The sequence below is a fragment of the Paroedura picta genome, chromosome 2, assembly GCF_049243985.1.
Source record: "Paroedura picta isolate Pp20150507F chromosome 2, Ppicta_v3.0, whole genome shotgun sequence".
Lineage (NCBI taxonomy): Eukaryota > Metazoa > Chordata > Lepidosauria > Squamata > Gekkonidae > Paroedura > Paroedura picta.
Window position 1 is genome coordinate 172883544 of NC_135370.1, and position 27282 is coordinate 172910825.

The 27282-nt window shown below is 50.0% G+C and overlaps 1 protein-coding gene across 2 annotated transcripts in view; it reads right to left on the reverse strand.

Moving 5' to 3' along the window:
* The window catches only part of BRF1 (BRF1 general transcription factor IIIB subunit), a 307644-nt gene that overhangs the window by 14173 nt on the left and 266189 nt on the right, over nt 1-27282 (reverse strand). Inside the window, exons 16-17 of one of the 2 annotated variants that reach the window (XM_077323871.1) lie at nt 5369-5420; nt 3587-3886 (exon numbers count right to left, since the gene is read on the reverse strand). In XM_077323871.1, coding sequence (XP_077179986.1) covers nt 3833-3886; nt 5369-5420 — 106 coding nt within the window. In that variant the 3' untranslated portion in view covers nt 3587-3832. Of the gene's footprint in view, nt 1-3586; nt 3887-5368; nt 5421-27282 lie in introns of those variants that run through there. The other variant, XM_077323870.1, reaches the window with a different exon arrangement.

Consider the following 27282-nt stretch of genomic DNA (forward strand, 5'->3'; position numbering starts at 1 on the left):
CTGGGCTTCCACCAAAACCCTATGAGATGCTGCCTAAGCGATCACCTTCCAGTGAACACAAAAGGGAAACTAAATTATGCACATAAACCCCTAATGGGTTAGATAATATTTAGCTGCAATTAGAAAGTGCGTCAATAACTCATTAGGCAATTTTGCATCAAATGGCTTCATTAGGAGAGGGACCCATAAACTCCGTGGTAGATTGCATGTGCTTTGCATGCAAATTGGGCCAGGGCCAAACGCCGCTGCCTTCGACAAAATGCTCTCGAGGGACAGGGGTGGAAATGACCTCTGCCCTGGACCTTGGAGAACCACTCCAGGCTGGAATAGACTGAACTCAGCTCCCTTGTCTGACAGCGTAAGGCTGTATCACGTATTCTACTGCAGGGTTAGTCAACCTGTGGTCCTCCAGATGTTCGTGAACTACAATTCCCATGAGCCCCTGCCAGCATTTGCTGGCAGGGGATCATGGGGATTGTAGTCCGTGAACATCTGGAGGACCACAGGTTGACTAACCCTGTTCTAGTGTACAATTCTGCAGCATTTGCTAAATTGGGAGCCAGCACACCTTGCTTGGGTTTGTTCTCCTCTTGTCTACCAACTTCGACGTTATTAGGAAGGGGTAGTCAAACTGGTAAAGAAGAAGAAACTCTAGGAATTCCCCCTAGTCTCTATGGTAAAGGCAATAGACGCTAGCAAAGGCAGCCAACAGCTTCACCCAATGTGAAATCACCCCGCCTTCCTGAAATCCCCATCCCCTGGCATTGTCCTACATTTCCAGGCATTTTATCGAAGTGTTGGGAACATTATCCCCAAATCAGCTGTGGAGCAACCAGCCAACTCACAGACTGGCAGACCCAGCAAGGTGCATTCAATACCCATGTTTCAGTAGAAAGGCAAAGAGGTATTATTACGGGTCGGAAATAAGTGGAGAGGGAATAGTTATTGTTTTGCATAATAACGGTGTTTCAAAGGCAGCCTGTGAATCTCACAAAAGGTTGCACGCACCCATCCAGGAGGGTTTTTCATTGTCTTTCCTTAACTGCCATCAAAACGATCCCGTAAAGCAGGAGGGGAGATAGGGGGCTCTTCTCTCATGGCTACGGGGACAACTCCCCGCATTATGAGAATCTTCGTCCTCTCTCGATCGCCACCTCTTCTTCCACGCGCCATTCACCCCGCTTCTAACTCTCTGCTCCGTAGGGAGAGAAAATTTCTGGAAACTGTGAAGCCCCGCCTCCTTTTCTGCTTAATGCCACTTCCCCCAAGCGTGAGGACATCCATAGTCTTCAAAACCTACTGCTTGCCAACAACCATTCTCAGGGCTTCAGCAGCCAGCTCCTTCTTTGGATGCCAGTCTCTCAAGTGAATTTCCTCGAATATATCCTCATTTCTACCGACTATTGGGTTAATGAGGGAACGCTTGAGAACTTCCAAAGGAGGAGGAATCCCATCCCCCTCCAGTCCCTCTCCCCTGAGCCAGTTTGGTGCAGTGGTTAGGAGTGCGGATTTCTAATCTGGCATGCCAGGTTCGATTCTGCGCTTCCCTACATGCAGCCAGCTGGGTGACCTTGGGCTCGCCACGGCACTGATAAAACTGTTCTGACCGAACAAGAATATCAGGGCTCTGTCAGCCTCCCCTCCCTCACAGGGTGTCTGTTGTGGGGAGAGGAATGGGAAGGTGACTGTAAGCCGCTTTGAGACTCCTTTGGGTAGAGAAAAGTGGCATATAAGAACCAACTCTTCTTCTTCTTCTTCTTCTTCTTCTTCTTCTTCTTCTTCTTCTTCTTCTTCTTCTTCTTCTTCTTCTTCTTCTTCTTCTTCTTCTTCTGTGCTTGCTCCCCTCCCCTCCAAGCTGACTCCTACTTTTTCCACCACCATCTGACCCTGTAGGGCAGTGGTGGGCAAACTGTGGCCCTCCAGATGTCCATGGATTAAAATTCCCATGAGCCCCTTCCAGCATTTGCCACAGTTTGCCCACCCCTGCCCACCCCTGGGTTTTCAAGTCAAGAGAGTTGCAGAGTTGGGTCTGCCATGGCTCACGACCCTGAATGTCCTTGGAAGTTTCCCTCCCAATATTAGCTAGCCTGTTTAGTTTCCAAGATTAGAGGACATCTGGCTAGCCTAGTCAGCACTTCAAAGGCTTAGGGGTAATACCAAAACCCACCTCCCCCCACCTTAGACCCCACCCCAAAATCTGCAGGTATTTCCCAATCCGAAGCTGGCAACCTTACATGGAAAGGCGGCCTAGGAATGCTTGCATTACGTCATTGTATTACCCATCAGTAAGTGCTGAGTTATTGTTCTCCCCAATGTTCTATTGTTCATAATGTTATAGTTATTATTGTGTTATTATTTATTTATTTAGATTTCTATACCGCCCATTTCATTGCAGCTCTGGGCGGTATTGTATACTGAGTTATTGTATACTGAGTTATTGGTACAGTTATCTCTGTTTGATAATCTGGGGCCAAGGGACCAAGCTCTATGAAGATAGGTTGAGGGACTTGGGAATGTTCAGCCTGGAGAAAAGGAGGTTGAGAGGGGATATGACAGCCCTCTTTAAGTATTTCAAAGGTTGTCACTTGGAGGAGGGCAGGATGCTGTTTCTGTTGGCTGCAGAGGAGAGGACACGCAGTAATGGGTTTAAACTTCAAGTACAACGATATAGGCTAGATATCAGGAAAAAGAATTTCCCAGTCAGTGTAGTTCAGCAGTGGAATAGGCTGCCTAAGGAGGTGGTGAGCTCCCCCTCACTGGCAGTATTCAAGCAAAGGTTAAATACACACTTTTCTTGGATGCTTTAGGATTCTTAGGGCTGATCCTGCGTTGAGCAGGGGGTTGGTCTAGATGGCCTGTATGGCCCCTTCCAACTCTATGATTCTATGATGCTATGTAAACCGCCCTGAGCCTTTGGGGAGGGTGGTATATAAATGTAATAAATAAAATTAAAAAATTAAAATTAAAAAATAAATAAATAAGCCACCTTCTGCCGTGAAATTGCTTTTGCCATTTTTCGGCCTTTACTGCGCAGGCTGCCTTGTGGGGGACTTCGGCCTCCTTGGGCCCCTTCCAGCTGCACAGTCCCCAGTTCCGTACAATTCAGGACGTGTCCCCTGCCAAAAATATCTTTTGAATGGGAGAGGACTCTTCTCCCACTCGTCCCGCTCATGATAATTGCTGCCCGGATCCATAGAACGAGCAGATGTGTATCAATCTTAGAACGCCAGCCGCTAATTTGCCAAATGCGCGCCTTTCATATTTTCCAGGGCAAATGCGTGCGCAATCGTGCCCCTAGTTAGCGTGATCGATGGCTGCCTATCTTTGCAGGGCCCTTCAGGCCAAGAGACACCAGCAAAGAGACACCACCCTTTCATCTTTGGGGATTTGAAAGCCTAGCCTGTCGCCCAGGTAGTCTGGCGGAAACTGATTCTGCGGAAGTTCCGCCAAGTTCCGCTTTGAGAGCTTTGTAGGGAAATGATTAGAAACTCTTGATTCCCCCCCCCCCTTTTCAAAAGCAGCTCTTGCCAGGGGAAATCCACCTCTCCCCCCCCCCCCCCCCCGTCTCCACTTTTCGCACTTCCCTCATTAGGAAAACCTGCACACTTCGAGAGCCAAGGCAGTTGGGGAACGGACATGATAATTAGACGAAGGTCACCCTTTAATTAGAGCTGTGCAATTTTTAAAAATAATGGTTCGATTGTCGCTCCTCAAAATTCAAACGTTTCCCTGTGAAAACATTGCAGGCAAAGGAGGGCTCCTGGCATAACAATTACGATACGTCGGGCTGCTGCTTCGAACGACGCTGTGATGTCTCTTTCTTCTGATAAACCTAAATTCCCCCGCAGTAGCGTGTCATCGGGGAGCTTGAGTGGTGCCGTGACTCCTGGGAAGCCACAGAAGGTGGGAAATGAACAGGAAAGCCTCCTGTTCTCTTAACCTCTTAGGGTAGCATCATAGAATCCTAGAGTGGGAAGAGGCCACCCAGTCCTGCCCCCTGCTTAAGGCAGGATCAGCTAAAGTATCCAGGAAAAGGATCTATCCAGCCGCTGCTTGAAGACCGCCAGTGAGGGGGAGCTCCCCACCTCCCTGGGCAGCCCCTTCCACTGCTGAACTAGACTCCTAGAATCCTAGCGTGGGAAGGGGCCATCCAGGCCATCTAGTCCCACCCCCTGCTCAGTGCAGGATCAGCCTCCAGCATCCAGGAGAAGGATCTGTCCAGCCGCTGCTTGAAGACCGCCAGTGAGGGGGAGCTCCCCACCTCCTTAGGCAGCCCCTTCCACTGATGAACTAGACTCACAGAATCCTAGAGTGGGAAGGGGTCCTCCAGGGCATCTAGTCCCACCCCCTGCTCAGTGCAGGATCAGCCTCCAGCATCCAGGAGAAGGATCTGTCCAGCCGCTGCTTGAAGACCGCCAGTGAGGGAGAGCTCCCCACCTCCTCAGGCAGCCCCTTCCCCTGCTGAACTAGACTCCTAGAATCCTAGAGTGGGAAGGGACCATCCAGGCCATCTAGTCCCACCCCCTGCTCAGTGCAGGACCAGCCAAAAGCATCTAGGAGAAGGATCTGTCCAGCCGCTGCTTCAACCACCTCCTTAGGCAGCCTGTTTCACTGTTGAACTACTCTGACTGTGACAATTCCCCCCCCCCCCCAATATCTTGCTGATGCCGTTCAACACATAGTTTAAACCCATTCCTGTGGGTCCGCTCTTCTGCTCCCAACAAGAACCTTTCCCAGCCCTCTTCTAAGTGACAGTCTTGCAAATACTTAAAGACAGCAGTCATGTCCCCTCTCAACCTCCTTTTCTACAGGCTGAATATTCCCACGCCCCTCAGACTTTCCTCACAGGGCTTGAGGGAAGGCTGAGGGACTTGGGAATGTTGAGTCTAGAGAAGAGGAGGTTAGAATCATAGAATCATGGAGTTGGAAGGGACCTTCTGGGTCATCTAGTCCAACCCCCTGCACTATGCAGGACACTCACGACCCTCTCGCTCACCCACTGTCACCTGCCACCCCCTTGAACCTTCACAGAATCAGGCTCTCCGTCAGATGGCTCTCCAGCCTCTGTTTAAAAGTCTCCAAAGATGGAGAACCCACCTCCTCCCGAGGAAGCCTGTTCCACTGAGGAACCGCTCTAACTGTCAGGAACGTCTTCCAGATGTTGAGACGGAATTTCGTTTGCATTAATTCCATCCCATTGGTTCTGGTCCGTCCGTCCGGGGCAAGACAGAACAACTCTGCTCCATCCTATACATGGCAGCCTTACAACAAAAGTCAATCTTTTTCTCTTGATGGGAGGCTGTGTGATAAATCTCACATCTCTTTTTCACATGCAGGAAACACAACAACGTTAGATCGAATACCGTACCTCCTCAGTTGTGGCCTTTTTTGCTAGCTGCGTCGAAATCAAGGGCCGCAACCTACATGAAACAAGAAGTCAAGAAGTTAGACCCCTCTGTGCAAAATTACAAAGCACTGTGTGATGCAGCCTACCCAGCAAATATCTTCTTGAGTTAGCATTAGGGTTGCCAAACTCCAGGTGGGATCTGGAGTTCTCCTGGAATTGCAACAACTCAGCAGGTGACAGAGATGCCCCAAATCCCACCCTCCTTGGGCTCCACCCCAAAATCTCCAGGAATTTCCAGACTCAAAGTAGACGGCACTAGTTAGCAACCTTATTGCACAGAAATGGTGCCATGGAAAACAACAACCAATAGAAGCATAATAGAAATGGTTGAACTGGGAGGAAAAATGATCAGGATACCAGCTTAGTACCAGAAAAAGATAATATATTGCAAAGAAAAACAAAATAAAATGGGCATTCAAGGACACATGAAGCTGCCTTCTGCTCCACCAGCCCAATCTGGCACCGAGGTCAGTACTATCATCCAGATGGAATTAGAAGAAAAAGAAGAAGAAGAAGAAGAAGAAGAAGAAGAAGAAGAAGAAGAGTTGGTTCTTATATGCTGCTTTTCTCTCCCCAAGGGAGTCTCAAAGTGGCTTATAGTCGCCTTCCCTTTCCTCTCCGCATAACAGACACCCTGTGATGTGGGTGAGGCTGAGAGAGCCCTGATATTACTGATGAAGAAGAGTTGGTTCTTATATGCTGCTTTTCTCTACCCGAAGGAGTCTCAAAGCAGCCTTCCCTTTCCTCTCCTCATAACAGACACCCTGTGAGGTGGGTGAGGATGAGAGAGCCCTGAGATTCTTGCTCGGTCAGAACAGTTTTATCAGTGCCATGGTGAGCCCATGGTCACCCAGCTGACTGCATGTGGGAGAATGCAGAATCGAACCCAGCTTGCCAGATTAGAAGTCCACACTCCTAACCACTACACCAAACTGGCTCTCCAGGGGCAGTGGCTCTCCAGTTTCTTAAGTAGGCGTCTTTCATATCACCCCCTGACTGGTCCTTTTTAAAACTGGAGATGCCAGGGACTGAACCAGAGGTTTCACCCGTGCAGAGTAGAGGTTCTTCCACTGAGCCCCAGTCCCTTTCTGGAATCCATGCTTCTACAGATTGTTCAGTCTTGTCTTCAGAGAACCATCTAGTGGTTTTGGATGCTTCATGACAGCTTGGCCTATGCTGTTTCCCCCAAGAATAACACACCCACTTATCTAACCCAGCCTTTCTCAGCCAGGCTTTCGTGAAACCCTTGGATTTCTTGATGGCGCTGGAAGTTTCCCAGATTGGTGGGAGTTAATTAATTTCCTTTATATTTTATAAATTTGCTAAGCATTTATCTGGTGAAATGACACGTTGACTCCCCCAATGGCCAAGGATGGGCCTGGAGGAGGCGGGGAGGAGAAGGGTCCCAGGTGGGCGTGTCCACACATATTCTGCATGTCCGTGCCCCTTCTGGGGTTTCCCAAAGCCTGAAGAGTGTTTCAGGGGTTTCTCAATGGTCAAAAAACCGAGAAAGTCTGCTCTAACCAGATCTAGCTTGCTTCTCTTTACCAACTCTCTGTCGCTGGTCCACGCCTTGCAGCCGGAGCTGCTTGTCCCGCCCCTCTCCCAAATGCCTCTGTTCATCTCGGCTCCCCTTACAGGCCCGTGTCTTTAATATTTTAAAAGGTACAGAAGGTTGCTTCCCTGTAGGGAGGGAGACCCTAGAAAAAAGCGAAGAGCTCTATTAACATCCGAAGAGCTCCAGAAAGGAGCCCCGAGAGCAGATTTAAGAGGCACCGGAACAGGGTGGACAACCCAATGGATTGAGCAGCGGTAACATGCCAGGAGCGGTAAAGAGCCTCTTGTGGCGCAGAGTGGTAAGGCATCCGTCTGAAAGCTCTGCCCATGAGGCTGGGAGTTCAATCCCAGCAGCCGGCTCAAGGTTGACTCAGCCTTCCATCCTTCCGAGGTCGGTAAAATGAGTACCCAGCTTGCTGGGGGGTAAACGGTAATGACTGGGGAAGGCACTGGCAAACCACCCCGTATTGAGTCTGCCATGAAAACGCTGGAGGGCGTCACCCCAAGGGTCAGACATGACCCGGTGCTTGCACAGGGGATACCTTTACCTTACCTTTACCTTTAACATGCCAGGGGCCGCCATTACGAGCAACTCACGCGTCTGCCGAATAGATACGGCCGCTGAGCGGCATTCTGCAATGGTTTGCCATCTCGCCCGGCCATCCGATCGCGGCCTCTGCGTTCCTGAAAGCTCGGGAGGAAGTTCAGAGGTACTCCCGACATTCCGGGGCGGCCAAATATGTAATTACGAGGCTCCCCCTCGCTGCCTGCTGCTTATTCTTTCCATGGCTCTAAAACGTATTACAAACATCCTTAAGTGTTTTCCAGGGGCTAATTTAAGAGCTTCCGAGCCAAAGCTGACGTCTCGGGGCCGCAAATATGGAAAGGGATGATAGCGCGGGAGGTTATTACAGCTGTATTTTCCTGTATATAATAATTACAGTAAGTCGCTCTAAGCCTACCAGGAAAAGAACGGAATATGTTTAAAATAATAATTAAGCATCGTCAGAAGAATCAGTCGTATCCGATATTTCCAATTCCTCCAATTATTTTTGCGTGTGTTGCTCCTCGGGCTGTTTATTGTGTCGGTGTCTCGCAGCTGTGGTTTCTGAGGTCCAAGAGCCAATGTTTAGCACGGGGTTCCTCAACCAGGGTTTCGTGAAACCTTGGGGTTGCTTGGTGGCCCTGGAAGGGGTTCCCGAAAGGGTTTAATTATGTAAATGTTTTTTTTTAATATGTTAAACATTTATCAGTCGATAGGCCCATATTGAGCCTCTTGTGGCGCTGAGTGGTAAGGCAGCAGACATGCAGTCTGAAAGCTCTGCCCATGATGCTGGGAGTTCAAACCCAGCAGCCGGCTCAAGGTCGACTCAGCTTTTCATCCTTCCGAGGTCGGTAAAATGAGTACCCAGCTTGCTGGGGGGTAAACGGTAATGACTTTGGAAGGCACTGGCAAACTGCCCTGTATTGAGTCTGCCATGAAAACGCTAGAGGGCATCACCCCAAGGGTCAGACATGACCCGGTGCTTGCACAGGGGATACCTTTACCTTTTAGGACCATATATTGTCATGTTGACCTGCCCTCCTCTCCCAACATGGCTGCTGATGGACCTGCAGTGGGTGGAGAAGGGGGAGGCAGGTCCAAAGCTCTGATTCCCAGCCATATTCTGCACGATTGCCCATAGCCAGTCAGAAGCATGCTGGGCACAAGCCACGTCTTGTTGTTGGTAGGTGTCCGACCCATTGCGACCCCCTGGACAATGATCCTCCAGGCCTTCCTGTCCTCAGAGTCCATTTAAGTTTGCACCGACTGCTTCAGTGACTCCATCCAGCCACCTCATTCTCTGTCATCACATCTAGCCCAATTCCTATGAGCTACATGTTGGCAACCCCAGTTGTGGTCCATTTTTGCTGCCTTTGGCAGCTTTTATTAATGTTGTTCCTTACCTTCTGTAATCCTGGCCCTATTGCACTATTCACAGGAGATTTTTGCTGTCTGGTTTAATTGCTTTTCATGTTTTGCCATCTGCCTTAGCTTTTGTGATGCTTTCCCTACGCAGTATGGGCTTGCCACCCTCTACTGTCCCAGGTGGATCAGGGCCAGCTTCCGCGCCAGCCTCAGAACGGGAAGGAGACCAGGTTCAGGTGCCCTGGACTTCTTCCTTCCCTCTCTCACTCCCCCCCCTGCCCCCGCCCAGTGTGCTCCACCCACTTTTCCCTCCATGGCCTGGTTTAATGTTGGATATTGTAACTTTGCGTGCCAAGAGGATCCAGGAGGAAAGGGGTTAAGAGAATTCTCTCTCAGCTACACTTGGCAGTCGGCCCCACCCTCTTACTATGTTGAGCCTCTTTGGCCACTGCTTCTCTTTCTATTTCATGCAGGACCACTCTTATCTGTTCCACTTAATATTTCTGGCAAGGGCTTGGAGGAGGAGCTGGTCTCAGGGCTTAAGTGCCACTTAACACCCACTCAGGGCGGTTGTCTCAGCGCTCAACACCCACTCAGTGCCTCCTCCTCCAACTGGCTTGCCTGTCTGTCCAGCGGCCAGCCAATCGCCTTCCATCCCCCACCCCTGACCACCCCCTACTCCTTCCACTTCCCTCCGAGGCTCGGAGGCTGCAGATCCCTGCCATGTGAGAGCTCCCCCTGCCAGTGAGTTCCCTTCCCGAGGGCCTCCAGCCTGCAAACTTTCCAGGTCCTGGGGAGAGGGAGAGGCCATCTGCAGAGTTCTTCCACCACCACCACTACCCCCCAATCTAATGCCCTTGTATTCCTGAATGCAACGGGTTTTGCCCCTAGTTTTATATAAAATGGGTTAGTGGGGCAGCTTCTAATCTGGAGAACCAGGTTTGATCCCCCACCTCCTCCTCCACAGGCCAGTCACAATTCTGCCTACCTCACAGGGTGTCTGTTGTGGGGAGAGGAAGGGGAAGGTGTTTGTAAGCTGCTTTGGGATGCCTTCGGGTCGTGAAAAGTGGGGCATAAAAAAACCAGCCCTTCTCTTTTCTTCTTTTTTTCTCTCTCTTACTTGGGCTTGCAGCTGAAGCAAGTTGACCTTTCTGAAGTCAATCTGTTCGCAGTAAGTCAAATGTACCTACATTAATATGTCATGTAAGACGTGCTTCTCCTTTTTATAAGTAAAATATCTCTCTTGTTAACACTGGAGCAGACCATCTTTCTAATTTGTTTGAACAGCCTTTCCCCCTTAACCAGGCAACGTAGAGGACCGGGAATATTGCATACACCTTTTGTGCTTACAGGACAATTGATATAGTTTTAACATCTGATGCAAATTTCGGAAGCCTCCCTTATATATCAGCCTTGGCCCCACCCTCTGGACCTTGATTCCATCACGGTTTGGCCCCGCCTCTTCCTGAAAGTAACCTGGGTACCTTCTTTCAGGGCTGTCTGCCCTTTGCTTCCCCCTGGGGCTTTAAAAGTATTGGGTCCAGCCTTCCTCCTCCATCATCTTCTTCTTCCCTTGGCCCTTCCTGGCTGCCAGCCTTCACCCACAGAGGCCAATGGTGGCCTGTCCTGGTCTCCTTCTTTCTCACTAGCAGCGGCAGGGGACACTGGAGGTTGGGTCCCGTCACTGTCTGCCCTGCGGGGCTGCCTGCTGCTCCTGGGTTCCCTGCTACCTCCCTCTCTCAGGAAGGGTCCTCATGGCACTAGGTTGTCCACAGCTTGCCTGGTGGGAAGGGGGGTGAAGATGGGGGCAGAAGCCTGCCCTAGGTAACTCTCAAAGGGTAAGGTGGGCTACAGAGAAAGGAAATAGATGCAGAAAGTTGGAAGGACTAGAAGGTCATCACTGGTCACATTGGTTGTACCAACTGATTCTGTTAACTTGGGCAGATGATGACTGGGTGGGCAGAAGGGATTGGGTCCATGCTTGGCTCTTGTGGCCCTTTCTTGCCTGCCCAGGGAAATGCCAATCGCCTCTTTGGGGTTGGGAAGTGAATTTCCTCCAGGCCAGACTGGCCAGGGATTCTGGGTTTTCTTTGGGGAGGGGCATCATCTGGGCATGGAAATGGGGTCATTGTGGGTGGGCAGGTAGTTGAGACTTTCCTGCACTCTGCATGGATAGTCAACCTGTGGTCCTCCAGATGTTCATGGACTACAATTCCCACGAGCCCCTGCCAGAAAACACTGGCAGGGGCTCATGGGAATTGTAATCCATGGACATCTGGAGGACCACAGGTTGACTACCCCTGGACTAGATGACTCTGTAGATCTTCCTCTCCAATTCCATTATTCCATAACGTTGTTCTCTCTCTCTCTCTCTCTCTCTCTCTCTCTCTCTCTTCCCCTTACCTCCCTCCCTCCCCTCTTTTCAAAAGAAAAAACAGTTTTCTATATCTTGGCCGGCCACACAGTCTCTAGAGAGTGTCTTTTTTTTTTTTTTTTTTTTGCACATGGTCTCCTGAAAATTTTCATTTTTAAAAAATGCCCCCAGATGCCCTGACCTCCCTGTGAGGAAGCAGCTGCAGGCCCATCAGCCACATGGAAGAGTCAATTACTAGCAGCCATGGCCACCAATATTGGTCCTTCCTGCCGATCCGTGGGAATCTGCAGGGATGTCTTCCTGGATCTGCGGGGGCTCGGATCCTGAGATGCATCCTTGTGGCCACGTACACCGGCTGCTCTAGTCCGGGCTGGCCGTGGGCACTGGCGGCTCAAGGAATCCCTGCACAGACCATGCCGAGTCTTGGGTCCGGTTTTTAAGACGCCTGTGCACCCAGACTCAGCTTAAGCCCACAATGCGAAAGGAGAAAGACTTTTTGTGTTCAAGGTGGAGACACCCTGTAAACTGAGCGACAGGCGCATCCTGGGTTTTAACGACCGTTCTCCAAATCTGGTGCCTTATGACAGTGGTCCCCAACCTTCCTGAGGCTGGGGACCGGCAGGCGTGAATGCGCCATGCGCATGCGCAATGCGTGGCGTGGCCCGCACGGGCGCGGCCCGGCCCTGATTCCCTCTCCCCGCCCTCCCGCAGTAAGAAGCTTCCCGGGCCGCAAGCTTGCGACCTGGGAAGTTTTTTACTGCGGGGGGGGGTCGGGGAGAGGGAGCCGCGGCCCGGCGCAATGGCCTTCGCGGCCCGGCACTGGGCAGTGGCCCACAGGTTGGGGACCACTGCCTTATGATATGTACCCCTGGGATAGGAATTTGGGTGGTGGCAGGAGGTGCTGTCAAGTGGCAGCCAACCTTTGGAGACCCTGTAGGATTTTCATGGCCGGGGACTTAGTAGTAGTAGTATTAATAATAATAATAATAATAATAATAATAATAATAATAATAATAATAATAATAATATTTATTTCCCGCCACTCCCCGTAGGCTCGTGGCGGGTCACAATAGTCTTATCCCCATTAAAATTCCCATTAAAAGACCTTAAACAATCCCAACATGGCGGAAGCTCTCCTTATTCCCAGCCCTGCTATCAGAGCAGCAGGGAGGGTGGGGAGGAGATCTAACTTACTAGGTCCGGGGGGGGGGGGAATGCTGGCACTCATTTACTGACCCCGGCCTCAACCAAAAACCTGGCGGAAGAGCTCTGTCTTGCAGGCCCTGCGGAAAGCTGGTAAATCCCGCAGGGCCCGCAGCTCACCCGGGAACTCATTCCACCAGGTAGGGGCCAGGACCGAAAAGGCAGAGGCAGTTTGCCATCGCCTGTCCAATGGAGTGACCAACTCTGGTCTTCCTCTTTTGAAGTGTCCTGCCACTCGAGAAATAGAGGGCGAACTTTGCATAGACTAAAGATGCACAGCGGTGACCTTGATACAGACAAAGATATCTCCAAGGTGCTTTGGCAGCCTGCCTGTATGGGGAGTGCAGACTTATAATCTGGGGAGCCGGGTTCGATTCCCCACTCCTCCACATGCAGCCAGCTGGGTGACCTTGGGCTTGCCACGGCAGTGATAAAGTTGTTCTGACCAAGCAGGAATACCAGCCTCACCCACCCCACAGGGTGTCTGTTGTGGGGAGAGGAAAGGGAAGGAGAATGTAAGCCCCTTTGAGACTCCTTTGGGTATAGAAAAGCGACATCTAAGAACCAACTCTTCTTTTTCTTCTACGTGTGTCAGAAAATGGAAGATAATGACTTGAGCTAAATGGATGATGTTTATCAAGCCAATGTAGAAGAGTGGTTGATTAAATTATGAACTAATTCTTGTGTGTTATTGTGACTGAATAAAAATCTGTGTCCAGGGCAGCTCGACACGCTGGAGTTTGGACACGAGTCACAGCGTCCCCTTTTTAATTGCTGCAGTTATTAAAATGGTTTCCTGAAAGAATTCTCTGACCTGATGCGGATGATTGGATCTTTCCAGGATACCCCCTAAACTGGAGGTATCCAGTCTCCCATCTGAGTACTAACCCGGCCCAGCCCTCCTTAGCTTCAGGGATATGAGAAGCTTGGGCTATATGAGTCGAGGCAAAACGGCGGTGGAAAGTTCCACCAAGTCACGGCAAACTTGGAAGAGGAAGAAGCAGTAGTAGTAGTAGTGTTGGTTCTTATATGCTGCTTTACCCAAAGGAGCCTCAAAGTGGCTTACTGTCGCCTTCCCTTCCTCTCCCCACAACAGACACCCTGTGATGTGGGTGAGGCTGAGAGAGCCTTGATATTACTACTCGGTCAGAACAGCTTTATCAGTGCTGTGGCGAGCCCAAGGTCACCCAGCTGGCTGCACGTGGGGGAGCGTGGAACCAAACCCGGCTCACCAGATTAGAAGTCTGTACTCCTAACCACTAGACCAAGCTGGCTCTTGTATGGTTTCCACGGCAAGAAATGTTCAAAAGTGGTTTGCCATGGCCTGTCTCTCTGTGGTCACCCTGGACTTGCTTGGTGGACTCCCATCCAGGGAATAGTTAGGGTCAATGACAGGTTCGCTAGGGGCAGTCTATAAACGCAAATAATAAAGTCATAAATAAACTCTGCTTGACTTCTGAGATCCCACGAGACTAAATCCTTATGCAAATATAATGCCTTAAAAGAGCTTCCTAAATGCTGTAGCTAACTGTTTATAATTTCTAATTAGAAAACAATCTAGTCTTTGTTTGTTTTTATAAAATGCTATATACCCGGCAACACTGATGAGATTACATGGATGGTGCAGCAACAAAAAAACTCCCCAAAACTACAGTGCTTTATATCACCATTGTTTGTACTGGTTGCAGGTACTCCATAACACGGCCAGAGAGAAGTCTCTCTCAGTATCTGCTACATAAAGGCCATTATCTGGAAATAGCAGGGAAGCTGCCTTATACCCAATCAGACCCATGGCCCACTAAGGTGCGTCTTGTCTACTCACCTCCTGGCTGGTCCTTTATAGGGACCAGACAGTAGTCTTCTGCATGCCAAGCAGAGGCTGTTCCACTGAGCTATGGTCCCTCTCCATGGCTCTCCAGGGTCTTAGGCTTTCACACCACCTCCAGCCTGGTCCTTTCTAACTGGAGATGCCAGGGATTGAACCTGGGACCTTCTGCATGCCAAGCAGAGACTCTGCCACTGAGCTATGGCCCTTCTCCGTGGCTTTCCAAGGTCTCAGGCCGAGGTCTTTCTCATCCCCTCCTGCCTGGTCCTTTTAACTGGGGATGCCAGGGATTGAACCTGGGACCTTCTTCATGCCAAGCAGAGGATTTGCCACTGAGCTGTGGTCCCTATCCATGGCTCTCCAGGGTCTCGGGCAGAGGTCTTTCACCTCCTGCCTGCTCCTTTGTAACTGGAGATGCTGGGGATTTAACCGGGGACCTTCTGCATGCCAATCAGAGCCGCGACCACTGAACCATGCCCTCTTCCCAATGCTGTGCCACTGTGTTGCAGACCCACCCTGTACCAGAGATTTATGTAACTGCTTCATCAGAACAAAAGTGTGTTATTCAGCTGCCTTCCTGAGATGGTAAAGGCAATACAAGGCAACTAAGAATTTAATGGATGAAACTAACTTATACTCCTAAATAATAAACCCGTTTCTTTCCCTATTACAGTAACACACCAGAAACAAAATAGCAGCCTCCAAATGGAAGCAGACTCATCCCTTGCCCAAAGGTGAAAGCTCCAATGGATTCCTGCCCCACTCACAGCTTTTGAGAGTAGGGATTCCCAACCAAGAGGCTGCAGTCTTTCCTGTTCTGCCTTCATGGACTCGGCCACAAGCTAGGGAAACATTGCCCTCCCTCCCTCCTCCCAAGTGTGTGTGAGTTTTCTCAATTTTTTTTTTGCCTGGGAGGGAACAAAGCCCACGCCTACTCCTGCCTTAACCCGCCTCTTATTTTGGCCCCCCACATTCCTCCTTGAACCTGCCCGTTAACGCGGGTGGTGACGTCACTTCCGGTAACATAGCACATCCGGGGGCGTGGCCAGCTGACATCACTTCTGGGGCTCCTGGAGCCTGAACCATTATTTCAGGGGCTCCTCCTGGTCCAAGAGGTTGACACAGGCTGCCGCGGAGCAACGCACCAGCTGAACCAGCTCGGGAGATGGGTAAACACACCTGTCAAGCACACCGTTTAGCCCTGAACGCTGACAAGGCCAGCGTTCTCCCGAGAAACGGCAAAGGCCCCAAACGTGTCATTATCGTGGTGCCTGCTGGCCGCGCAATCCGCTTAGCTCGTGTTCTGCCTTCAATCGAGCCGCGGAAGATAACATCTACGTGTGTCCTCTAGCTTAACAACTTTACAGACGACTCAATATAATGGATTCTGACAGGGCTGAGGAGCGCCTCAATTCGCTTGCCAAAGTGAACAAACGCCGGGAAGGGGAAAGGCCCCCGGGGGCCGCCGCTGTGGTAAACAGCTGCTTGTGTTTGCTTCCGTTTCATGACTAAAGAGGAGCCCTCCGAGCGCTCGCGGCAAAGCGGGCATCCAGGGGCCCGGGAGGAGACGAGGGTTTCGCTCGCCTTCTGTCTCGTGTTGCTGCGGCGAGCCCAAGTTCAAACGAGCCCTTTAACAACTCTGGCCCAGGAAGCCACAGTCAGATGGGATGGAGGCTCAAATGACTTAGGAGGTGGAGAGGGGACATTATAGCCCTCTTTAAGTATGTGAAAGGTTGTCACTTGGAGGAGGGCAGGATGCTGTTTCTGCTGGCTGCAGAGGAGAGGACACGCAGTAATGGGTTTAAACTTCAAGTACAACGATATAGGCTAGATATCAGGAAAAAGTTTTCACAGTCAGAGTAGTTCAGCAGTGGAATAGGCTGCCTAAGGAGGTGGTGAGCTCCCCCTCACTGGCAGTCTTCAAGCAAAGGTTGGATACACACTTTTCTTGGATGCTTTAGGATGCTTAGGGCTAATCCTGCGTTGAGCAGGGGGTTGGACTAGATGGCCTGTGTGGCCCCTTCCAACTCTATGATTCTCTGATTCTATGACTTGTGGCAACAGGTCTGTTGAGGCAAAATGTGGGCCAGCCTATTTATTAGTTTCCTTCCTTTACGCCCCTCCTTTCTCTCCAAAGGGGCCCCGAGGAGGCTCAGAGCAGTGGCAGGAAACAGGAATCGGAGTCGAGGGATCCTCGACCCACAACGGGCACTTGGCAACCTGAATTATGAAGGCAGTGCATTCCTAAGCGCAAAGTATTCAAAATTTGAGCTTTTGACTTGACTCGGTGCTTGCACAGGGGATACCTTTACCTTTATGCCCATATATGGCCGTGTTGAGCAGCCCCCCCCTCTTGAAGTGGCCAATGGTGGTCTTGGAGGGGGTGGGAAGACATTTGGGCATGTTCCCAGTTGGGCATGTACACAGCTATGCTTCCCAACCATATTCACTATAATTCTGACACTTTTTATCTATCTATCTATCTATCTATCTATCTATCTATCTATCTATCTATCTATCTATCTATCTATCTATCTATCTATCTATCTATCTATCTATCTATCTATCTCTCTCTCTCTCTCTCTCTCTCTCTCTCTCTCTCTCACCCACCCACCCACCCACCCACCCACCCACCCACCCATCCATCCATCCATCCATCCATCCATCCATCCATCCATCCATCCATCCATCCATCCATCCATCCATCCATCCATCTATCTATCTATCTATCTATCTATCTATCTATCTATCTATCTATCTATCTATCTATCTATCTTCTGTCTGATATTTCAATATTTATATCCCACCATTCCCACGCTATGGCCTGTGGCAGGTAACAATAATCCCCCAACATTAAAATCCCCATAAAACAATCCTAACCCCCCCTATGTAAAACCCACCCCTCGATGGCAAAAAACTCCCACCTCCCCCCAGCTCAAAAGACCTTTTTGATTAAAAAATGCCTCAGAGGGATGACCGCAGGGGAGCCCGATACTCTGGTTAGCCAGTGAGGGGCCCCAATCCACTTGCTCTGCCCTCAACCAAAGACCTGGTGGCTTCTCAAAGCCTGAAAAGCATTTCAGGGGTTTCTCAATGGTAAAAAAGTTGAGAAAGGCTGTTTTACAGGCAAAGTTGACCAATATATGCTTTTGGGTCTTTGATAAATCTCAGGCATCACAAAAGGAACATGAAAAGGAAAGTGTCTAATAACCATCAACCCTCAGGAGCATTCCCCAGAGGTTGTAATTTTCCAGCAGTGATGCAAGAGTCTTTGCTACAGTTTCCTGGGTGTACAAGTATGCAGCATGAGCCCAATCTCTCTCCTCTTTGTCAGATCAGGTTCAACACGGGCTGCCTTTTCACCAGCAATTATACACAAGAGACACCAGTCTTGCAATTGCAGTCTTGACAAGGAGGTGAGAGGGAGAGCAGGAAGAGAGGTGGAAGTGCTTGACTCTTGTGACTCTTTCTTGAACTCCCAGGATGGGGCCAATCGCCATTTTGAGGTCAGGACTGTATTTTTCTCCAGGCCAGATTGGCCCAGGGATCCTGGAGGTTTTTGGCCTTCCTCTGGGCATAGAGCAGGGCGCCACTGGGGTGGTGGTGGTGGGGAGGAGCTGTGAATTTCCTGAGTTGTGTGGGGGGTTGGACTAGATGGCCCTTGGGGATGTTCGTTCTGTTTCTGTACGACATAAAGGGTCAGAAAAGACACTTCTATACTTCCTGTAGTGCCTCTTGTGGCGCAGAGTGGTAAGGCAGCTGACATGCTGTCTGAAGCTCTGACCATGAGGCTGGGAGTTCGATCCCAGCAGCCGGCTCAAGGTTGACTCAGCCTTCCATCTTTCCGAGGTGGGTAAAATGAGTACCCAGCTTGCTGGGGGGTAAACGGTAATGACTGGGGAAGGCACTGGCAAACCACCCCGTATTGAGTCTGCCATGAAAACGCTGGAGGGCGTCACCCCAAGGGTCAGACATGACCCGGTGCTTGCACGGGGGATACCTTTACCTTTATACTTCCTGTGGTATCACTGCATGAGACAAAAGTCCAGCGGCTGCAGCTGAAAGCCATCTGGAAAGAAAACTAAACTTGGACCCTGTTTTGTGATTATCCCCTAGCTCGCATCTGATTATCAACCATAAATCATTCCTTGCTAGCTTGCTATTTATCGTCTCCCTTCCAGGCAAATCTCTCATTTAAAAAGCAAACATTCCTTTCAAGTCCCCCCTCCAGCCGCCTAATCAAACAGCTTCTCCCTGTGTGGATTGATCTTCTCAAGGATTACAGCCTCCGTGCCCCCCCCCCCCCCGCTTTATCCACAGAGGATCAAGGTGGGTGAAAAGCAGAACACACAACCCTGCGAGATGGAATTCACCGAAAAAGGAAGAAGGCAACGGCAATCACCGTTTTAAACGCTGCTAAAATCGCCACCCATCACTGAAAATATCTCCAAGGGCTAAACACATTCCCAAATGAAGCCTTGTAGCTCCTCCAGAAGACGCTCAGAACGGAAGGACGGAATTATCTACGGGGAATTGAGGATCCGCTCTTGATATTGTGTAAGGCTTGTAACATGCACGATACTGGCCTTTTGCCAACCCGGGGAAGAAAAAGGACTCTTTTGCAAGGAGAAATTTTTCAGGTCACAATATCACTCTGGGCCCTTTCACACATTCTGCAGTGGAGGACGCATGTTTACCAGCACTGTGACGAATCCTGCTCCCGGGCCCTGGGCATTTGTGATGCTTGGATCCCGAAAAGTGCTCTTGACACATTTGGATTTTACAAGTATCCTTGAAAATGTTATGTGTGAAACAGCCCTTGGACGACAGGCGCGGGGGTGGGGGGACGATGATGTCCCGGAAGGATCTGACGATGACCCGTGGAGAAATGTGTTTTCTCCTTCGGAGCCCACCCAAGTTTAAAATGTGCCGATTTCACGTCGAGGTGCCTTATTGCGGTACAGAAGCTCAAATTGAATTGGAGAAGTGACCCATCCGGGAGTAGTCCGAGATCCTTTGGTGTCCTGGACAAATAAGGGCCTTAGCAGCCAGCTGTTTCAACATTCCATTTTCTGCAATAGTGGTACTATAGAAGAAGAAGAGTTGGTCTTACATGCCGCTTTTCTCTATCCGAAGGAGGCTCAAAGCCTTCCCTTCCTCTCCCCACAACAAACACCCTGTGTGGGAGGTGAGGCTGAGAGAGCTCTGACAGAAACTGCTCTGGGAGAACAGCTCTAACAGGACTGTGACTAGCCCAAGGTCACCAAGCTGGCTGCATGTTGAGAAGCAGGGAATCAAACCCAGCTCAACAGATCAGAAGCTGCCACTCTCTAGGGAGCATTCAGGTCTGATGTCAACCAGAACCTGCTTATTTGCCTTTCAAGCATTCCACGATATCCACAAAACCCTACTCCAACGCCGCACTTCAAAGGAATCGCTATTCTTTCCGTCAGCTTTCCTGTCATCTCCAGCGCCTTTTGAGATTCACTCCTCTACTGGCGCTAACTTCTAAGTTTCTTTGGCTACGTCAGCAAAGGCTGACGTCCCTGCCTCGCTTGCTCCGGCATGCGGAGTTGTGCTTGGGAGATCGGCAAATACGCCCTCTAAAACGAGTGTCCAGTAGCACCTTTAAGACCAACAAAGATTAATTCAAGGCGTGAGCTTTCGAGTGCTTGCACTCGAAAGCTCACGCCTTGAATTAATCTTTGTTGGTCTTAAAGGTGCTACTGGACTCTCATTTAACTGTGCTACGTCAGACCAACGTTATCTGAAAATACACCCTAGTGCATTTAAAAAAACAAAACCAGTGGCTTTCTAGCCAGCAAATACTAAAGTGAGCCAAACCCCACAGCGGAGGCTGAACAAAAACGAGTATTCCCCAATGACGGTGCCTCCTGCTTTAAAAAAGAACAAGGCCGCCTAGAGGCGATTTCGGTACGCCCTTGCGCTTCGGCCATTCCTGTTCCGACCCGAAGGAATCCTGTTGCACATAAATAGATGATTAAGCCGGTGCCGAAGTCCCAACTTCAAAGGCTGCTAATAATAAATCTGACAATTTGCCTTTGGAGCAAATGGAAATCCAGCGAAGCACGGCCAACCGCGCACGCCGGGAGGGGAAAACGCCTGCAAGAGGCACGCCGTGGCTGCACAGAGAGGCGCTGGGTGTGTGTGCATGTTAAGTTTCCCCCAAATGAAATGAAATGCTTGAGTGCGGTGCTAAGTGCAGAGGTTTCTGCCACAAACCCAGCCAGGGATGGGGTCTTTGGGGAACTCCCTCTCCCCTCCCTTTAGTCCCACGAACGCACATGAAGTTGCTTTCTACTGAATCAGACCACAGATCCATCAAGGTTAGGGTTTTCTACTCAGACTGGAAGCAGTTCTCTTTTCAGAGCTCTTTCATTTCACCTGTTACAAGAGCCTTTGAACTGGAGAGGTCGGGGATTGAACCTGGGACCTTCTGCATGCCAAGCAGAGACTGTCCCTGAGCTGTGGCCCCTCTCCATGGCTTTCCAGGGTCTCAGGCCGAGGTCTTTCACATCACCTCCTGCCTGGTCCTTTTAACTGGAGATGCCGGGAACTGAACCTGGGACCTTCTGCATGCCAAGCAAAGGCTCTGCCACTGATCTATGTCCCCTCTTCATGGCCTCAGGTGGAGGTCTTTCTCATCCCCTCCTGTCTGGTCCTTTTAACTGGAGATGCCGGGGATTGAACCTGGGACCTTCTGCATGCCAAGCAAAGGCTCTGCCACTGATCTATGTCCCCTCTTCATGGCTCTTCAGGGTCTCAGGCCGAGGTCTTTCAGATCACCTCCTGCCTGGTCATTTTTAACTGGGGATGCCAGGGATTGAACCTGCATCCTTCTGCATGCCAAGCACAGGCTCTACCACAGAGCTACTATCCCTTCCTGGCTGCCACATACTGACCATTGCTCTATCGAGGTAGGTATAGTTCTCCAGATTGGCAGTGGCTCTCCAAGGTTTCAAGTGGAGATCTTCCTCATCACTGGAGATGCCAGGGTTTGAACCCAGGACCTTCTGCATGCCATGCAGGGGCTCTTCCACAGAGCCATGGCCCCTCCCTGAAGCTATACCCAGACAGAGATGGGAATTGGGCCTTGGTCTTATATATGCCGTCTCCATATATATGTGTATATTATATATGCAGAGTTGTTTTCTGTTGTCCCAGAGGGTTGGGCCAGAACCAGTGGGTTGAAATTAACTCAAAAGAAAATGTCTGGAAGAAGTTCCTGACAGTTAGAGCAGTTCCTCAGTGGAACAGGCTTGCCCAGGAGGTGGTGGGTTCTCCTTCTTTTGATCTTTTAAAGCAGAGGCTAGAGAGCCATTGGACAAAAATGCTGATTTTGAGAATTTAGGCAGAGTGTGGGTGGGCAGAGGGATTCTGTCAGTGCTTGGCTACTGCGGCCCTTTCTTGCGTGCTAATTGCCACTTTGGGATCAGAAGACAAATTTTGTCCAGGCCAGACTGGCCAGGGATTCTGTTTTTTTTTTTTAGGGAGGGCATAAAATTGGGGTCACTGTGGTGGGCAGGCAGTTGTGAATTTTCAGCAGTCTGCAGAGGGTTAGGCTAAATGACCCCGGAGGTCCATTCCAACTCTATAATTCTATGATTCCAGCACCTGGAGAGCCAGTTTGATGTCGTGGTTAGGAGTGCGGATTTCTAATTTGGCATGCCAGGTTCGATTCTGCACTTCCCCACATGCAGCCAGCTGGGTGACCTTGGGCTCGCCACGGCACTGATAAAACTATTCTAACTGGGCAGTGATACCAGGGCTCTCTCAGCCTCACCCACCTCACAGGATGTCTGTTGTGGGGAGAGGAATGGGAAGGCAACTGTAAGCCGCTTTGAGCCTCCTTCTGGTAGGGAAAAGCGGCATATAAGTACCAACTCTTCTTCTTTTTCTTCTTTCACCACACTGTCTGAACATGGAGACCCTGCACTTATTTTGGGCACAAGACTTTCCTCTGATCTTAAAATGTAGGTACCACAATTTATGGTCATAAGAAGAGCTCTGTTGGATCAGACCAGTGGCCCATCTAACATCTTGTCTAACTCAGTGGCCAGCCAGAAGGTCTGTAGTTTTATCTCTGGCATCTTCAGTGGAAAGGACAAGGTAACAGGTGACGTGAAAGACCTTCCCCTAAGACCAGTTGCTCTGGAGGTCTAACAACAGGTTATAGAAGCTGAGGGCTTCCTAACATTGCCTCCAGGCTCTGGAATTCAGATGCTTGGTGTCGCTGATTGTGCAGAGCAGGGGTAGTCAAACTGCGGCCCTCCAGATGTCCATGGACTACAATTCCCAGGAGCCCCTGCCAGCGAATGCTGGCAGGGGCCCCTGGGAATTGTAGTCCATGGACATCTGGAGGGCCGCAGTTTGACTACCCCTGGTACAGAGAGTCAACTTTTATGTTTTTGTACTCTCCTGAATTTCGATTCAGAGTAGACCATTAGAAGAAGCTCGGTTCATCCGAGCATCAATCTCTACAGAAAAGAGGACATCTTGGTGTTTGCCACAAGAATGCGCCCTGGGGCTTATTTCCGACATCCTGAACAGGAAGGGCAAAATAATCATTCAGAAAGTCACCCGAACCCTCTGGCTAATGCTTCAGAGAATGCAGATGGTCTTGGAGGACAAAAGCCGGCCCTTCCCAAATATAGACCTTCCACCTGAAAAAGCTGCTCACCAACTCCCCAAGGCTGATTCGGCATGACAGCACGAAGCAAAGATAGCAAGTGGCAAAGCCGGTTCTTCTTCTGTCCCCTTTCAGTTTATGCCACACCACATGAATTGTCTTGGTAACCCAAGACTGCAGTTTGGGGAATATGGAAATCGTCCTAGTGCAGTGGTTCTCAACCTTCCTAATGCCGCGACCCTTTAATACAGTTCCTCATCTTGTGGTGACCAAAACCATAAAATTAAGCAAGTGTTTGTTCACAGAATTTAAACCAAAACTGACCAATGGCGTGAAGATCCATTGTTCATGATTGTATATAAATTAGTTCCCCCCCTCCCCCCGGGTTTCTCAGTTCAGTTCTGCCTCTTGCCCCACCATGCCCATCTCGCTCTTTTCCGCTGCTCCAGACAGACGAACGCTCTATCTCGATCTACACCACAAGGCTGTTGTGTGGAAGGCGGTTTGCCCTGCTGCAGCCTCTGTGAAAGGGTGGTTCGACCCCCAAAAGGGCTGAGTAAGCCCTAATATTACTGAAGGAGAAGAAGAGTTGGTTCTTATATGCCGCTTTTCTCTACCCGAAGGAGTCTCAGAGCGGCTTGCAGTTGCCTTCCCTTTCCTCTCCCCACAACAGACACCCTGTGAGGTGGGTGAGGCTGAGAGAGCCCTGATATTACTGCCCAGTCAGAACAGCTTTATCAGTTCTGTGGCAAGCTAGATGAAACAGATTCCAGTGGTTCCGGAAATCATGGGAAGTTTGGGAAAAAGAGTTCCCAGAGAGTCTGCACTTGGAGGGGAGGGGGGTTAATCCCTCACTACTTGAGACCCTGGGAGACACACGCAACAAACCCTGAACTGAAGGCACCCTCAAAAGACACAATCCACACTCTATCTGCCAAAACTTTTAGCAGCATAAATAGGGGGGAAAGAAACATCACCATCAATTCAATCTAATGGGGTGTACTTCTTTTATCTCCTTTTGTAAGGGAAACGTTTTCAAGCCGGACGGGGTAAGGCAGGGCTGGAAAGCAGAGTGCAAAAAATAGATTTACAGCTACCATTTTGCTTCTGCTCTCCACGAGAGACACAACTGAAACAGATTGATAAAAGATGAGCAAATTTAAAGGGGTGGGTGGGAACAATCTCAGGCGGCAAGGTCTGTCGGCAACATTCTGCCTGCGTTGTCAGCCTCTGGGGGCTCAAATCGGATCGTCTCTCCCTCTCTTTCAAAGCAGGCCGCTTTCAATCTGCAATCAAGTTATCCAAGGTCCTTCCGACTCCTCAGTAGTGTCAGACAGATCTTTTTTTAAAGAAGAAGATTTCAAAGCGGCCGCGAAAGGGAGCTGCAGATTTAGGAGTGCTGTTTAAAGGGCGTTCGTCTGCCTTCCTTTGCATCTTTGACAAAGTCAGAGTTCTGCTCCAGGCTTGCTCCGTATGCAGAACCACTCTTAGAATATCACTGCAGAGCAATCAAAAGCCAAAGAAGAATTCCTTCCCACTCCCCATGCTGATATCGTGCAATTCCAAACGGAGATCCACTGTCATCTAAGCCTGCTGACTTCAAAGGGTTTAGAAGGGCATAACTCTGTTTAGGATTAAGATCAACCCTGATGAAATGCAGGCCAAAAATCTCTCTTGGTGAGTGCTTTCACCTTCGCCAGGATCTTGATTAAACCGGCCCGAATTTTGCTGGCTTGGGAGAATGAAACTCTTTGAGATTCTCTTTTCCTGGAGACGTAGGGCCAAACGATTCCCTTTGTTTTCCAGCGAGCACGTGGCCCCTCTCGGGGTAACGGGGAACGCACGTGTGCAGGGATGCTTACAGCGGAAAGGAAAACAGGTGCTTAATGCTGATGGCGGGATTTTATATGGCAAATCGCTTTCCCAGCGGTTGTTTTTGCACCGCTGTATTCGTTTCTGGTTGGAACGCAATGAGAGACAAAAACGTGTCTTTGGAAAGGGGAATTGACAGATGGGCGAAGAGTTATGCAATCCTCTCCTCTCCCATCTTCCAGCAAATATCTGTGTTATGTCTAGCCCATCTTTCTCACTTGGACTCAATAGGATTAGGGATGTAGAACTAACCAGAGGTCTGGAAACAGAACTGTAGCAAAGCATAAGCGTTAACGTTAAAATATGCAAAATCCCATTGCTAAACAGCTACAGAGTTTCCTGGAAGAAACGTTGGCCCTTGATCCATTCCAATCTGGCTCCCAGCTAGGATATGGGGTGGAGGTGGTTCTGGTTGCCCTCACGGATGATCTTTGAAGACAGCTGGATTAAGGTGGATCGGTGCTGCTGTTATTGCTAGATTTAACGGCAGCATTTGACACTGTCCACCACGGGTTATGAGCCCACTATCTCGATGACGGAGGGATCCAATATGCTGCCCGTAAACGGCTGCAATCGTTTCTCCGCAGTCAGGGACAGAGGGCAATGCTAGGGAAGAGATTTTCTGAGAGGTATGCCCTAACACAGTGGTCTCCAACCCTCGGTCCGGGGACCGGTTCCGGGCCGTAGATCAGTCAGTACCGGGCCGTGGCTACTCCTCGTCCTCCTCCCTGACTGCTGCCTTGGGGGCTGCCCTGCCACTGGCTCATCTTTGGTGCTCTCCAGCGGCCACCATGGCTGGGGCTCCATCTCAGCATGGCACTGCGCAGCTGCTGCTGGCAGCGCCCCCCAGCGGGTGGCAGGAAGTCAGGGGCGCCAGTGGGAAAGCAAGCAGAGCAGGGTTCAGATGGCGGCGGTGACATCCCTCGGCAAAAGACTATCCCCCCTCGGTAAAAGACTACCCCCCCGGTAAAATTCCCAAGCGTTGAATGGTCCCTGATGATAAAAAGGTTGGGGACCACTGCCCTAACATACGGAGATCTGCAAAGAGCTCTTCACTTTCCAGTGTTATTCAATATCTATATGCATCCCCTTGCACAGCTGATCTGAAGCCTTAAGTTGGGGCAGTGTAGTGGTTACGAGTGGCGGCCTCTAATCTGGAGATCTTCGTTTGATTCCCCACTCCTCTACATGCAGCCATTGGAGAGACCTTGTGCCAGTCACAGTTCTCTCAAAGCTCTCCCAGACTCACTTATTACAAAGGGTGTTTGTTGTGGGGACAGGATAGGTAAGCGATTATAAACTGCTCTGGGACTCTTTTGGATAGTAAAAATTGGGGCACAAAAACCCAGCTCATCTTCAATATATGCCTATGACACCCAATTATGTCTGTTGATGGACAGCCATTTGTCCCACCCACTAGAGTCTCTGGAGGTCATGGTGGACTGGCTCACGCAGAATCAGCTGAAGTTAAATCCAGCTAAGTCAGAGATCCTCTGACTAGGTCAGCATGCCCCAGGTGAGACAGTGCAACTCCCGGCTCTTTACGGGGTCCAATTAACAACTTCAGTGATGGTCAGGGATCTAGAGGCAGTCCTGAATGGAGCCACAGATCACCAAAGTCATTGAGAAGATATTCTGCCATCTTCACCCAGCATGACAACTGGCACTGCCCCGCTATCGCCCCGCTGCCGCCCTTCTGAGGCCAGTAGGGGAGGGAAGGGGGAGGGCCCGCCTGCCGCGGTGGCGGTTGGCGCGTCCCGCTTTGTGGCCCCAGATTTCTGGTCACTTTAATCTTGAAGGACAAAGAAACAATTATCTTTTGTCTTCTCGGTGATGAATGACATTTCAGTGCTGTCATTTCTTTGTTTACATGTGATTTCTTTCGGGCATATCTAAGATCAAGTACGCGCTATAGAAGCCTAACTGGAACGAGACACTTACTGGTACTAGAAATGGATTTTTGTGGTTCACAGACCAAGGTTTCTAAAACGACCGCCCCATTTCCAATTAATTAATGAACCTTCTCCGGATCTGAACTGCACCAGATACCAGTAGGGTTGGGTCTTGCTTTTCACTTCACGCCGACTGGAGAAGGCCTAAAAATAAAATGCGGGAGGGACGCAAAGGGCAGCCAAGGTTGAGATGATCTAGCTTTTCAGCAGACTAATTTACTGGAGAAAACAGAGAAGAAGGCCAAGGAGACGGGATTCTGCGTTGAGAAAGGTCAAAAAGCAATTCTTCTTCCATTCTTCTTTATGCTGACGACAGCTGTTCCAGCCCACAGTTGTTAAAAGGAAAGATTACTACAGTCTTAACACCTGAAGCAAATCCTTTACAGGAAATCACCATCTGGAGCCTACAAGCTTGGGGATGGGAACGGGGGATAGAAAGTGTTAGGATTACCTCTTTCCAAAAACGCAAAAGAAACCGAAGACAGACTAATTCACTTGCAACGGCACATCTCAAAACAAGGAGCAGCCTTTTA